Genomic DNA, 12990 nt, shown 5'->3' with positions numbered 1-12990 from the left:
GCTTCAGATGTTCATCAAATACATTAAGGTTAGCAACCTTCACTGAATGTTGTGTATATATAGCTGATTAATGCATGGCAAAAGTTGCTTTCAGATCTCATCTTAACTAGAGCAAATTCATACATGCTTGTAGGTGCGATTATTTGTGCCTAATGCTTCTGTGCTGCCAGTAGATTGCAGTTTGAGCTGGTTTTAATTCACGTTTTTTAGGTGGAACTGATATCGCATTTCGGATCTGAACACTTTTGTCCATTGAGTCTCATAAGGTAAGAGTTAAATCATGCAGGACAATATTGATCTGCTTTACAAAGTTCACTATATGGATGGTATACTGATTGCTAACATTCCGGTTTCATTTACAAATGAGAGAGCGTGCTTAAAATCAAACCTAAAGTTTGAATACCACATAGTTTTCTGCCTGCCCTGATGCCTTCGCATCTGTTATTCTAAAGGAACCACTGAAATATTGTGGAGGATCTGATCTCTATTGAAGTTACTGGGAGCCAAATGTTCAATCAGTTCTGGTCACTTTTTAGTTTAATAGGCAATTAAATTATCCCTGGGTCTGGATTACATCACTGGTTGCTGAGGACGCTGTGGGAGCCAGCACCCCTTGCTTCCACAAGAACCATTGACGTGAAAGTAAACTGTCATATAGTAGCAAATGAAACTGGTGATCATCCCAAATTATTCTCTTAGAGATCACATGACCAGATGCCTACTTTAAGTGATTGGTCACCTAGATGTATTTTTAAGGGTGTCTTTTCTTGGTGTGGGTTTTTTTTTTTTTTTTTAAGACCATAAAGTGGACCGGAATGAAGAGTATATTTTGTCTAAAAACTTTTAAATTGTGCCTGCTTTATTTTGTTTAAAACAAAATGCACACAACAGATTTACTTTGTGTTGAAACTTTATTAGGGTTTTTGGTACCAGCATGGTGGAGGAGTATGAAGAAATTGTGGACCCACAGTACCATTCAGAGCGTCCAGAAATCTATGATGAAGATGAAGGTAGTAAATCTTATGCTACTCAGTAACATACAATTTAATTTTAAAAGATACAAATTTTAACTAATGATCGTTATTTACATTAATATAGTGTCATTAAAAAGAATGAGTGGCACTTATCCTGTTCTTGGCATCTGCTCGTTGGGTTCTACTGTATTAACTGCTTGGCACATGAGCATTGAAGTTGGATCATAGCAAGGAGGCCAAACTTTCTCCACTTGCATACTGCTTTCTTTATTTGGTAGTTTTGCCCAGTGCTTGCCTACCACCTGTCCGGTAAGGTTATAGGATACCTACTAGGGGAAAAAAAGCTTTCTTGGAAGAGGGAAGCGGTAAGGTATCGCCAGCCATGGTACCAAAAGCTGGTGCATTTTACGGTTTGCTAATGGGTATCTTTAATCATGGACAATAATTCCCCCCAAGTCCTTCACCCTTCAAGAAACTCAAGCGTAGAGAGTTTAAAAGTTCTCCAGTAGCTACAGCCCTTCAGTTTGTGTTTACTTCAGTACCTGCAGACATACTTGTGCAGCTCTGCTTTTTTTTTTTTTTTAAACCCTTTTGTGATTCCTAGGAGTTGTGTGAGGAGAATCCCTCTCTCTTCTGCAGGTCAGGGGATCCTGCAGGCTGCTGCTAGAAGAGGATCTAGGGGGTTGTGTAGCTGTGGTCTCCCTGGGCTACAACCTACACTTTATCTGTGACCATTGACACCAGTCCCAGCCCTATGAGGTGTACCTTACTGGGTATCCTCACTGCAGAGCAGAGTTGTATAAAGTACTCAAAACCCATACTTGATTAAAAGTACAAGTGCTCGATCAAAAAGTGACTTGAGTAGAAGTACTAAAGTATTCAACATTTTTTGTACTTAAGTATTGCAAGTAGTTTTTTTAAAAAAAATGTGCTACTCAAGTACTGAAAGTAAAAGTACCAGTAGTTTTGAAAAAAAAAATTGCTACTCAAGTAGTACAAGTACTGTGTTATGTAGTTATTAAAGAAAGAAGTCAAAAGTTTGAACATCATATTGTTTTTTATTATTTCAAATGCAGCTTTTATTTATACATTAGCTTTTATTTTCGTATGCGCTGATAATACACATGTTTTGAGCTTCATGAAACCTGCCATCTACTGTTCTGGCAGTGGTAATTTTTATAATTGTAACGAGTAACTATGCAGCATAAAAAAAAAATATTGGAGTAGAAGTATTGAAATCATTGAAAAAATGTACTGAAGTAAAAGTGGAAGTAGGAGAAAAAAATTCTACTCTAGGAAAGTACAGATACCGCCTTTCGGTACTTAAGTACAGTAGTGAAGTAGTTCTACTTAGTTACTATACATCTCTGCTACAGAGCAGGTAATTGCTTGGGCTGCAGGGTATGGTAGTCAGCCAGAAAGTTGAGCTTGAGCTAGAAAAGAGCTGAGGTGCAGAGTTTGTACAAGAGCACTGAGGTGCTGTTAGATGGTCTGGTGGACCAAGGCAAAAGGCCTGAACAGCGGTGCTGCTAGAGAGCCACGAGGCTGAACGTCATTTATATTTGTGTTGATGGTGGAAACCTCTTTGAGGGAAACTGATTTTTCTTTGAAGTTTTTTTTTTTTTTTTTTTTTTTCCCCATTTTATTATGAAGAGTGGGTCAACAAGGCCTTGAACAGCATTTCTGGAGTAGACTGAGCGAACACCCCCACAACATCACAATGTGGACTTTGAGATGTGTTTTACACCTGTTGGTTTTATTATGATTGTGCCTTAGTTTTCAACCAGTATGAAATCTACCAGCCATTTTATTTGTAAGATTTACAGCTTTTTCACCATTATTTTGATATGGCTTAATTATTGAAAGCTTTTTCTGTGAATTTAGTAAGGGTAGCACATTACCTATTTTGTTATAGATACACATTGAGGTGCAGAGTTAAAACTTCAATGTGATAGCTTGCAATTTACTCGCATTTCTTCACCCCCATACATGTGAATCTTGCTTTAGAGTAGCCTACGTTGGCCTTTCCAAAATGCGATCTGAAAATCTCTCTGCCTGCTAACCTCTACTCTGTACACTAACTTTTACAGCCTGTCTTGTCCAGTGACTGGTTTCCGTCCAAAAAGTCTACAAGTGTTTTATTTAGGCGTACTTTTTTTGAAAAAGTTTCCAGCCATTTGTTGAACGAACAAGACCTTAAATGTTAAAGGCAACCTGGTGTTCAAGAACCCTGTGGATAATTGAATATGAACCTTTTTCCAATACGCTGCTCTCCCTTGCAGGCCCTGACATGCAATCTACTGTTTTGACCATGTCCATCTGCCAAACTCTGGCTGTCTGATCCAAGGCCGTGTCTTGGGATCTTGGTTCTATGCTTACTACTCCTGCTGTCCTCCCAACATCTGGCGCTCCTGTCTATGGCCCTGCACTATTATGTCGACAACCGTGGGGGCCAGGATCTTGAATGGGCTCTGCTTGACCCAAGATGGCTGCAAGAGTCACATGGAGAGCACCATCCAACAATAACCAGAACTTTAACACTCCTCTAGTGGTTGTGACAGATATCCGCTCAATACGTTTCTTGTATTCTAATTGTTCTGCTTTATCAGAAGCTTAGAGGGTCAAATTTTGCTCTAGAATGTGTAGACAAGGGTATCAGAATTCCCATAGGTTTAGGAGTGGGTTAATGCAGTATTTTAGATAATGTCACCATTTTAAATGCCGTCACTCTGCCCAACCAAGACCGTTCGTAGAGCGATAGAGAGTAGATCCTCTTTAACCGTTTTCAGAAGGGGTATATAATTAAGGTTGTAGGTTTTAGCAGATTGGTAAGAGTTATTCCTAAATATTTTAAGGAGTTTTTCCCACTGGTAATTAAAGTTTGATTTTATACTGGAAGCGGTAGTTTTATTCACATGTATCGGGGGTATAGAAGACTTGCTGATATTTATTTTTTGTAGTAGGCTACTGCACTAAAATCATGGATCTCTTTTTGGACTTCCTGTAGTGACACTGGTGGCTTTGTGAGGGCTAACATATCACCTGCAAAAAGTCCAATTTTATGCGATTTCCCCCTCAGCCTGTACCCCAGAAATCGGGGGATTCGTCCTGATTGCTGTGGTTAGTGGTTCCATAATCAATGTGAATATAATGGGTGACAAAGGGCACCCTTGACGGGTTCCATGGGTTATTGCAAACGCTTCGGATAGGACATTTGAGGTGTATATACACGTTGATGGGTTGGAATACAGTGCCATTATCCCGAGTGCATTAACCCGTAACTTGGTGAGAACTGATCGTAGAAAGCCCCAGTGAAACCTATCAAAAGCCTTTTCGGCATCTGGAGTCAGGAAAGTTGATGGTTCACTGCGACTCTCTCCAGAATCCCCAGCAAATTAAAACCCGATTGAGCCGACTTTATGAGGGGGTGTCTGCGGCCAATCTATTTGCTATTGTTTTGGCATAGATCTTTAGATCTGTGTTCAGCAATGATATGAGTCTAAAATGCTTAGGGTGGTTAGGGTCCTTTCCCAGCTTAGGCAGTGTTACAACAATCGCCTTCAACATTTCTTGCGGAAAGGAAACAGAGGATGCAGCGTTATTGAATACCGAGGTTAGGTGAGGAGCAATGTCCTTACCCAGAGCCTTATAATATTCTGCTGGGAGACTGTCAGCACCCAGGGCTTTATTGTTCAGACCTCTAATACCTTTGGTTGTTTCATCAACAGAAATAGGGGCATTTAATAATTCTAGGACATCTGAATCTACTTTACTTTAGGCAGTTGGATAGGGGATAGGTAAGATGAGATGGACTCCTCCATGTGTTTGGATGTAGATCCTCATATCGATTATATAGTGAATGATAGAAATTTTAAATGCTTTAGCTAAGTCAGCAGGATGATATCCTACACTGCCATCTAGTGGATTTTGGACAGAAGACAGGTTATTTTTAAGTTGCTGTTTCTGAAGTTTCCTAGCTAAGAATTTTCCTGCTCGGTTACTTTGGGAATGATATTTTGCTTTTAATTTCAATATTTTTTTCCTGATCTGACATTAGCAAGAGGCGCGCAGCTCCTGCTTGGGTCTCATTAAAGCCTCCAGTTTGTCTGATCGGGTGACGTTTTAGTGTGACACTAGGATTTGAATTTCGTGCAATAGATCATTCATAGCCTGTATCCTCTGTTTCCATGCTCTAAAGGCCTGCTGAATCAGCAACCCTCTAGCTACCGCTTTATGGGCACACCAAGTCGTAAAGACATCCACACAAGGTGTGAAATTTAAATTGGAAATATTCCTGCAATTGAGCTCCAATTCTTTCTTGAGGTTGTTTGTGACAAGAGGAAGGTGTTATTCCGCCAGAGTGTGGCTAGTTGGGTTTAATAATCTTCCCTTATTTCGAGGGAAATGGGGGGGGGGGGGGGGCATGGTCGGACCATGTATAGAGTGTATAAAGGCTCAAGAGACTCTATGTAAAAGGTGGAGGTCAGGTAGGAAATGGTCAATCCTTGAGAAAGCGTTATGTGCTACAGAGGAGAATGAATAGTCACGTTCAGTTGAGTTAAGATACCTCCACACATACAATCTAGATTCCGCCACAAAGGACTGAAGGTGACACTGATAATTAGGCTTGTGAGCCGTGGTATCCAGCTTGGGGTTCATCAGGGAATTGAAGTCTCCGCACCATAACACCAAACCTCTCTAATGGTTCAACACGTTTCCGGACCCTCTGCACGTTTCCGGACCCTCCGCAAGAAGTTGAGTTGGCCATTGTTGGGGTTGTACACATTTATGATGGTGTATGTGATATTGATGTTGCATATGATTGCCAGGTAGTGACCTTGAGGATCACCTGCAAAGTTCTGTAGAGTGAGCGTCACTGATTTACCAACGGCAATAAGCGCTCCCCTTTTTCTCAGGCAATTTTGCTGTCAACACATGAGGGTAGTCTCCATGGATGCATTTGGGGGCTTTGCCGTGCTTGAAACGAGATTCCTGGACAACCAATATATCTCCACGCATCTTTTTAGCTTCCAACCACAAGGCCCTACGTTTATTTGGCCTTTCGTTAGACCGTAGGCGTTTAACAAAAACATTTTAAGAGTCATTGTATGGAGTACAGTTCAGAGGACAGTAACATAGACTTACTGTTGGGTTGGAAGGGTTTGATTTGATGTCAAGTGAGGGGGCTGTAGAGGTGTAGTTGATTCCCTGACCAGAGAAGAAGAGCGGAGGGACGTAAGAGGGAAGGTTGCAACCGGCATGCACTCAGTGATGGTTGGTGTCTCCTTTAAAACTTCCTGGAATGAAGGGGTAAGGGAAACAACACAAAACAGGAAAGTAAACAAAGAGACCCAACGATTATAAGAAAAGTAAGCAACAACACAATAGGTGGCTTAGGTCGAATTCTACAGTAGGGGTTCAATCAAGTGAAGTACTATGACATCCTCCGGGGCGATTCTGTCTACCTGGGGTTAGAGCTTGAACTGTGCAAGAGAGATATCTAAGCAGCGGTTCACCCTGGGGTAGTTTGCCACTCCGGGTCCATTCGGCTTGGGGAATTCCTAGGAGGAGGTTGATCATCGGGCGGTAGGTAGGATGCCCCATTTCTTTGTTTGATGCCATCCTCCACAGAGGACACGGTAAACGATTTTTTATCTTTTGTGATGATCAATTTTGCCGGGAAACCCCACTTGTACACGATATGGTGGTTGCGTAGAAGTTTCGCTACTGAGTGCAATTTTTTCCTCGCTTGAATAGTTTGTTGCGGCAGGTCTGAATACAGTTGTAGGTGAGCATACGGATCCGGCAAAGGGGAGTTGCGTCTCGAGTTGCATAAGATCATCTTTCAAATGGTAAAAGTGGATCCTGGATATAACGTCGTGAGGGACATGATCAGGCAAATGGGAGGGTTTAGGGATTACCTATCTGCCCTGTCAACAACCACTTTTCGATCTGGGAGTGGAAATTATCTGCCGTATATAGCGGCAAAGATCTGAGGAATGGACTGTTTGACACCCCCCTAAACTTCACATTATTTCTACATGAACAGTCTTCGAGGTCCGCTAGTTTAGCTATAAGTACATCAATATCTTCCTCCCTCCCATTATGGGCATCCACAAATTCATTATGTGCTCCCACAAATTCACCCGTTTTGCATTCCACGTCCCCCAGGTCAGAGACCTCTGCGTTGATACAGGCCATAAATGATATCCTTTCTTTATGCAGGGAGCCTTTAAGTGACAGCAACATATCTTTCATGGTGGCTTAATAGGTTGGCCCTTGTGTGAGCAGATCCTTGGTCACATTAACATGATCAAGATGATGGTAGTGAGTAGATTTTCAATAAAAATTTGGATATTGTATCAACGGTACTACACTATACGAGCTCTTCTTGCATCCTTGGACCCTGAGAGGTTGGGCTATTCAGAGAAATAGGACCCTGGCAGGCTATACCTTCCATCCATAGGGACATCACCCAGACTGACCAGACCACCCAGAGGGACTGAGGGCTTGGACCTGAGGGGCAGAGGAGCCTATTACCACCCACAGGCTTGTAACCCCTGTAGGGGTAGTTACCTCTGGTAAGTGTGGTCCTGGGAGTGAGGGGAGCATCGGTTGACCAACCACACCTGAGGAAATAATTTCTGGCACCTGCACCGAAGTCACTCTGGCTGTGATACACGTTAATTCTCTGCACTGAAGCAATTTTTTGGATTTTGGGAACATTTTTAAGGACAACAGTATATGCTCAAATTTAGTCATTTATGCACTTTGGACATTTTATTTTGAGCATTTTGTGTCGTGGGACTTTGGATATTTATATTCCAACTCGCTACAGTACTTATGCGTTTTTCCAATTTTTAACCGCATATCCTTTCATTTATTTTGTCTTCGCTACCAAACCACCTTTGTTGGTTTTTTCAAGCACCATATTTTTATTCTCCCTTTTAGAACTTTGAACATCCATTGTTGCACCCAATTTATTCTTTTTTGTCACAATTTATGTGCGAGTTTGCAATTATTTTGAATATTTTTTGATGCGACTTTGGTGAATCGCATAATATATACTTTATCATTTTGCACTTTTGCATGCCCTGTTTCGGCCTACTTGATAGCTTTAATCACTTCGACAGCACTTAATATACGATTTTAAATTTGTATTTTTTGTGTTGGCGCGATTTTTTTTTTTTTTTTTTTTTAATAATCGCTTTATCTATATCAATTTCTCACCGCACACCTGATTTATAAGGATATTTTCTTTCATTTTTGTAGGGGTTGAGTCCACAGTTGTGGTTACTTCTCCTCCTCTTTGCACAGTCACTCGAGCACTTTAATTTACCCATTTTTTGGATATAATAGTGACCAACACCATCACTAATTTCCAGCACTTATTCACTTTAATTTATATGATTTGTGTGTTCATGAATTTTATAATTTTTAATAATTTATAGTGTACTGTTTGAGATTATATTTGTCTTGCTTATTAGGACCATCGCCCCTTACATTACATGTACTTTATATAGTTGTTTATGCAGGCAGCGCCATCTACCTCTCCTCTTATCGTTTTTACTTTACTATACATCTTTGGATTATAGTTTGAGGTGGCTGCAGCCAGCACTTTTGGATTCCATAACTTCTTTTATCCTGAGCGCGGATCCCTTTCTCAATTTATTATAAATTGGGCCCTATCTATGTATAAGTTGACATTTATCAATAGAAGCTGCCCCATAGATATGAAAAAATCTGCCAACCGTGGCTGGATTATGTTCCTTCTTAGGCCTCATACACACTGGACGTTTTTGGAGCTGCTGTTAGCAGCGTCAGACGTTTTTTTTTTTGCAGCTGCAGAACGCCCATCCATGTTATTCTATGGACTCATGCACACATAGAGCTTTTAGGAGCTCCAAGTGGCATAGGCGTTTTACAGCTCCAAAAAAAAACCCAGGAACTGTGCGTTCTGGAGCTGCAGCGTCAAGCTGTAAAAACGTCTGACGCTGCTAAAGGCTGAATTAACGTGTCTTAACGTGCGTTAAGCCACGTTATACGTTTTTTTTTTTCTTCCATTCAAAATCAATGGTTCCCTATGGGAGCCTATTGATTTAAATGGAAGGCGCACCGCAAGTCGGATCAGGATGATCCAACTTGCGTTGCAACTTGCGCTGTGAGAATCTTGAGGGGGAACTCCACGCCAAAATGCGGAAAAAAACGGCTGGGGTTCCCCCCAGGTTCCAAACCAGGCCCTTCGGGTCTGGTATGGAATTTGAGGGTAGCCCCACACCGAAAAAACAGCGTGGGGTCCCCCCCAAAATCCATACCAGACCCTTATCCGAGCATGCAGCCCGGCATGCCAGGAAAGGGTAGGGGACGAGCGAGCGGCCCCACCCCCCTGGACCATACCAGACCACACGCCCTCAACATGGGGGCGTGTGGTTGCTTTGGGGCAGGGGGGGCTCTGCACCCCCCACCTCAAAGCACCTTGCCCCCATGTTGATGAGGACAAGGGCCTAATCCCCACAACCCTGGCCAGTGGTTGTGGGGTCTGCGGGCAGGGGGCTCATCGGAATCTGGAAGCCCCCTTTAACAAGGGTGGCCCCCCTGATCCCAGACCCCCCTCCCTGTGAATGGGTATTGGGTACATTGTACCCCTACCCATTCACCCCATAAAAGGCAGTGTATGTGAATATAATGGTGGATTTTTCTGCGCTAATCAAAAAAAATTAGTATACAAAGCTGTTTATAAAATAAAGCTGCTGCACAAAGTAATCCTAGAAACACCCAAATAGATAAAAATCAAAAAATGTGCTGTGCTACAATACAGTGAATGTGAAATCACCAAAAGTAAAAAATATTATAATCAAACTTGTGTTTGCAGAGGAAAAAACTGAAAATAATCAGTGATCCATAATATTTTTAAATATGAAAAATCATCTGTGCATATGTAAAATTTGAACAATAATCGCGTGTAACACAAACCATTCAGTGCAAAATACAAGAGGAAATTAAAAAGACAAGAGGATATTTTAAATCCCAATTAAGTCAATGTAATAGAGCACAGAGGTAGGTTCAAGAAGATCAACCTCAAAATCCCAGAAAGTGCATCCACACGACTCCTTGTGAAGATAGGGAAGACACCGGTGTGCAGATCACCCAAAAAACCAAATGGCTGCTTACCAGAGGGAGTTGGTCTCTCAAACTGAGTGGACCAAAATAGGCTTGTGTGTAATACCAAGAGTGGCCACAGGAGGTCTCCTTATAGACTCAATAGCGATATCCACATAACAGGGAAAAGAGTATAAAGCAGGGACATAGCGTAACTCCGTATTAAAATTGTTTATGTTAAAAGGCGGATAAAAACACTCACATTTTAGTTGTAATGTCAAGGCATATAGCGGTTGAAAGATACCACGCTAGGAGCGAACGAACATCTCCCACGGTGTCAATGTCTATGGTAGCCGGCTGTTGGGGGCGTGGTCACGTCACGTCTGACTCACCCGACCGGTTTCGTCATACGCTTGACGTCATCAGGGGTGTGATTGTCAGACGTGACTCCACGCCTATATACCCCATATTCGTGCGGCGGGCAGAGCCGCGCATGTCTCGTGGACATCAACATAAAAGGGCGGAAGTGAGCACTCCGAATGGCTTCTGTGAGGGCGGAAGTTATTAAAATAGTAGGAAGAACCTCCAGTGTCGCTGAGACTGTTGGGTCTGATGTAATGTATTTAATGCAGTTATGGAATATCGAAAGATTTGCCAATTGATAATTATATATTTATAGGACTATATAAAAAATACCAAAATAAATATGGAAAATGTTGTGTGTGACTAATTTAATAGTGTGTTAAAGGTATATAATGAAAAAATAAAAATATATAAAAACGCCACCTAGTGGACAAATGTGAATATGCAAACCAGTGGAAAAAATTATTTAAAGTGAATATAAAAGGCAATCGAGGTGCTTAATCCCAGTCCTATATAAATACAAATGGTATATATAGATGAAATTAAATAAATAACCTGGAGATGTTCGTTCCGTACATTGATCATACTATCAACGATGCATTAATAATATAAATATAATTTTAAAACCTCATATTATATCACATTAATTACTTTAAAAATACAAGTGAAATATACATATAAAAACAGAAAAATCAGAGTCATTTTAGCTATTATTAATGAAACTATTTACGTCCCATTCGTCATTCAAGCCGAATGGCACGTAAGTTTTGAGACAGTATATCCATCGTGTTTCAGCCCGTGAGATTTCCCTCTTGGCGTTGGAACCTCTCCAGTGAGGAGTATGTTTATCTATTGCTGTAAAAAAAGTTTGTTTGGGATTTTTATGATGGCATAAACTGTAGTGTTTGGACACACTGTGTCCAGGGAAACCTTTTCTTATATTTCCTACGTGTTCGCCGAGGCGTACCTGTAGGGCCCTGGTAGTGCGCCCAACATACTGTTTCCCACATTTACATTGTATCATGTATACTACATTTTTGGTACTGCAGGTAATGAAAGAATTAATTTGATATTCTTTCCCAGTTTGTGTTGAGAGAAATTTTTCAATCTTTCTCCCCTTGAAACTATTTATAGCACAAATATTACATCTGCGGCACGGGTAGTAACCTTTTAGTTCAGCAAAGAAAGTAGGTTTTCTGGGTATTTCTATTACATTACGGGCTATTTGGTGTCTCAAAGATGGAACAACTCTGTACACCACTACAGGTTGATTGGGTAGAGTTGGGCCCAAAATGCGGTCATTTTTTAATACAGGCCAGTGTTTTTTAAAATTTTTTTTAATGAGGTAGTGTTGTGTAGAAAAGGTTGTTAAAAATATGTCTTTGAATTTGTTCTGTTCAGAGACATCACGCCTTTTCGGAACTAACAAGGTGTTTCGATCAATGTAACTACCTCATTTAGGGTATTATCAAGAGATTGTCTATTGTAACCCTTGTCAATAAATGAATCACTTAAATCCGAAGCCTGTTTTAAAAATTCATTGTGGTGAGTACAATTGTGTTTTAAGCGTATAAATTGACTCTTTGGCATGCCCATAAGCCATGCCTGATGGTGACCACTATCTTTTGGAATAAAACTATTCCTGTCTGTTTTTTTAAATGGGTCCTCGTGACAAGGTATGTGTATGTGAATAACGACAGGAGATGTTTTGAAAAGTTTATTAAAAATCTTCATCCAGTCTTCTCCTCTCCGCTCTTCTGCCCTTTTGCTCTTCTGCCCTTTTGCTCTTCTGCCCTTTTGCTCTTCTGCCCTTTTGCTCTTCTGCCCTTTTGCTCTTCTGCCCTTTTGCTCTTCTGCCCTTTTGCTCTTCTGCCCTTTTGCTCTTCTGCCCTTTTGCTCTTCTGCCCTTTTGCTCTTCTGCCCTTTTGCTCTTCTGCCCTTTTGCTCTTCTGCCCTTTTGCTCTTCTGCCCTTTTGCTCTTCTGCCCTTTTGCTCTTCTGGTCTTCTTCCTCCGGTCCTCCTCCGACGATGTCTCCGGTCGCTGCAGCTTATTATATAGCCATTAGGGGCGTGGCCTATCTATTATGTCATCGGGAGGCCCCGCTCCTAATGGCTATATAATAAGCTGCAGAGACCGGAGACAGCGTCGGAGGAGGACCGGAGGAAGCAAAAGGGCAAAAGGGCAGAAGAGCGGAGAGGAGAAGACCGGATGAAGATTTTTAATAAACTTTTCAAAACGTATCCTGTCATTATTTGCATACACTGCCTTTTATGGGGTGAATGGGTAGGGGTACAATGTACCCCCATACCCATTCACATAGGGAGGGGGTCTGGGATCTGGGGGGCCCCTTGTTAAAGGGGGCTTCCAGATTCCGATGAGCCCCCTGCCCGCAGACCCCCACAACCACCGGCCAGGGTTGTGGGGATGAGGCCCTTGTCCTCATCAACATGGGGGCAAAGTGCTTTGAGGTGGGGGGGTGCAGAGCCCCCCCTGCCCCAAAGCACCCACACCCCCCATGTTGAGGGCGTGTGGCCTGGTATGGTCCGGGGGGGG

The 12990-nt window shown here is 41.8% G+C and overlaps 1 protein-coding gene across 3 annotated transcripts in view; it reads left to right on the top strand.

Annotated features, from left to right (window-relative positions):
• SUCO (SUN domain containing ossification factor) overlaps positions 1 to 12990 on the top strand; it is a 158969-nt gene that overhangs the window by 110649 nt on the left and 35330 nt on the right. For 2 of the 3 annotated variants that reach the window (XM_082266576.1, XM_082266574.1), the window contains 3 exons: positions 8 to 28; positions 211 to 266; positions 919 to 1010. In XM_082266576.1, coding sequence (XP_082122702.1) covers positions 8 to 28; positions 211 to 266; positions 919 to 1010 — 169 coding nt within the window. The remainder of the gene's footprint in view (positions 1 to 7; positions 29 to 210; positions 267 to 918; positions 1011 to 12990) is intronic. The other variant, XM_082266575.1, reaches the window with a different exon arrangement.

This window comes from Pelophylax lessonae (genome assembly GCF_965119305.1).
Source record: "Pelophylax lessonae genome assembly, chromosome: 8".
NCBI lineage: Eukaryota > Metazoa > Chordata > Amphibia > Anura > Ranidae > Pelophylax > Pelophylax lessonae.
This window is presented reverse-complemented; position numbering and strand designations above follow the sequence as displayed.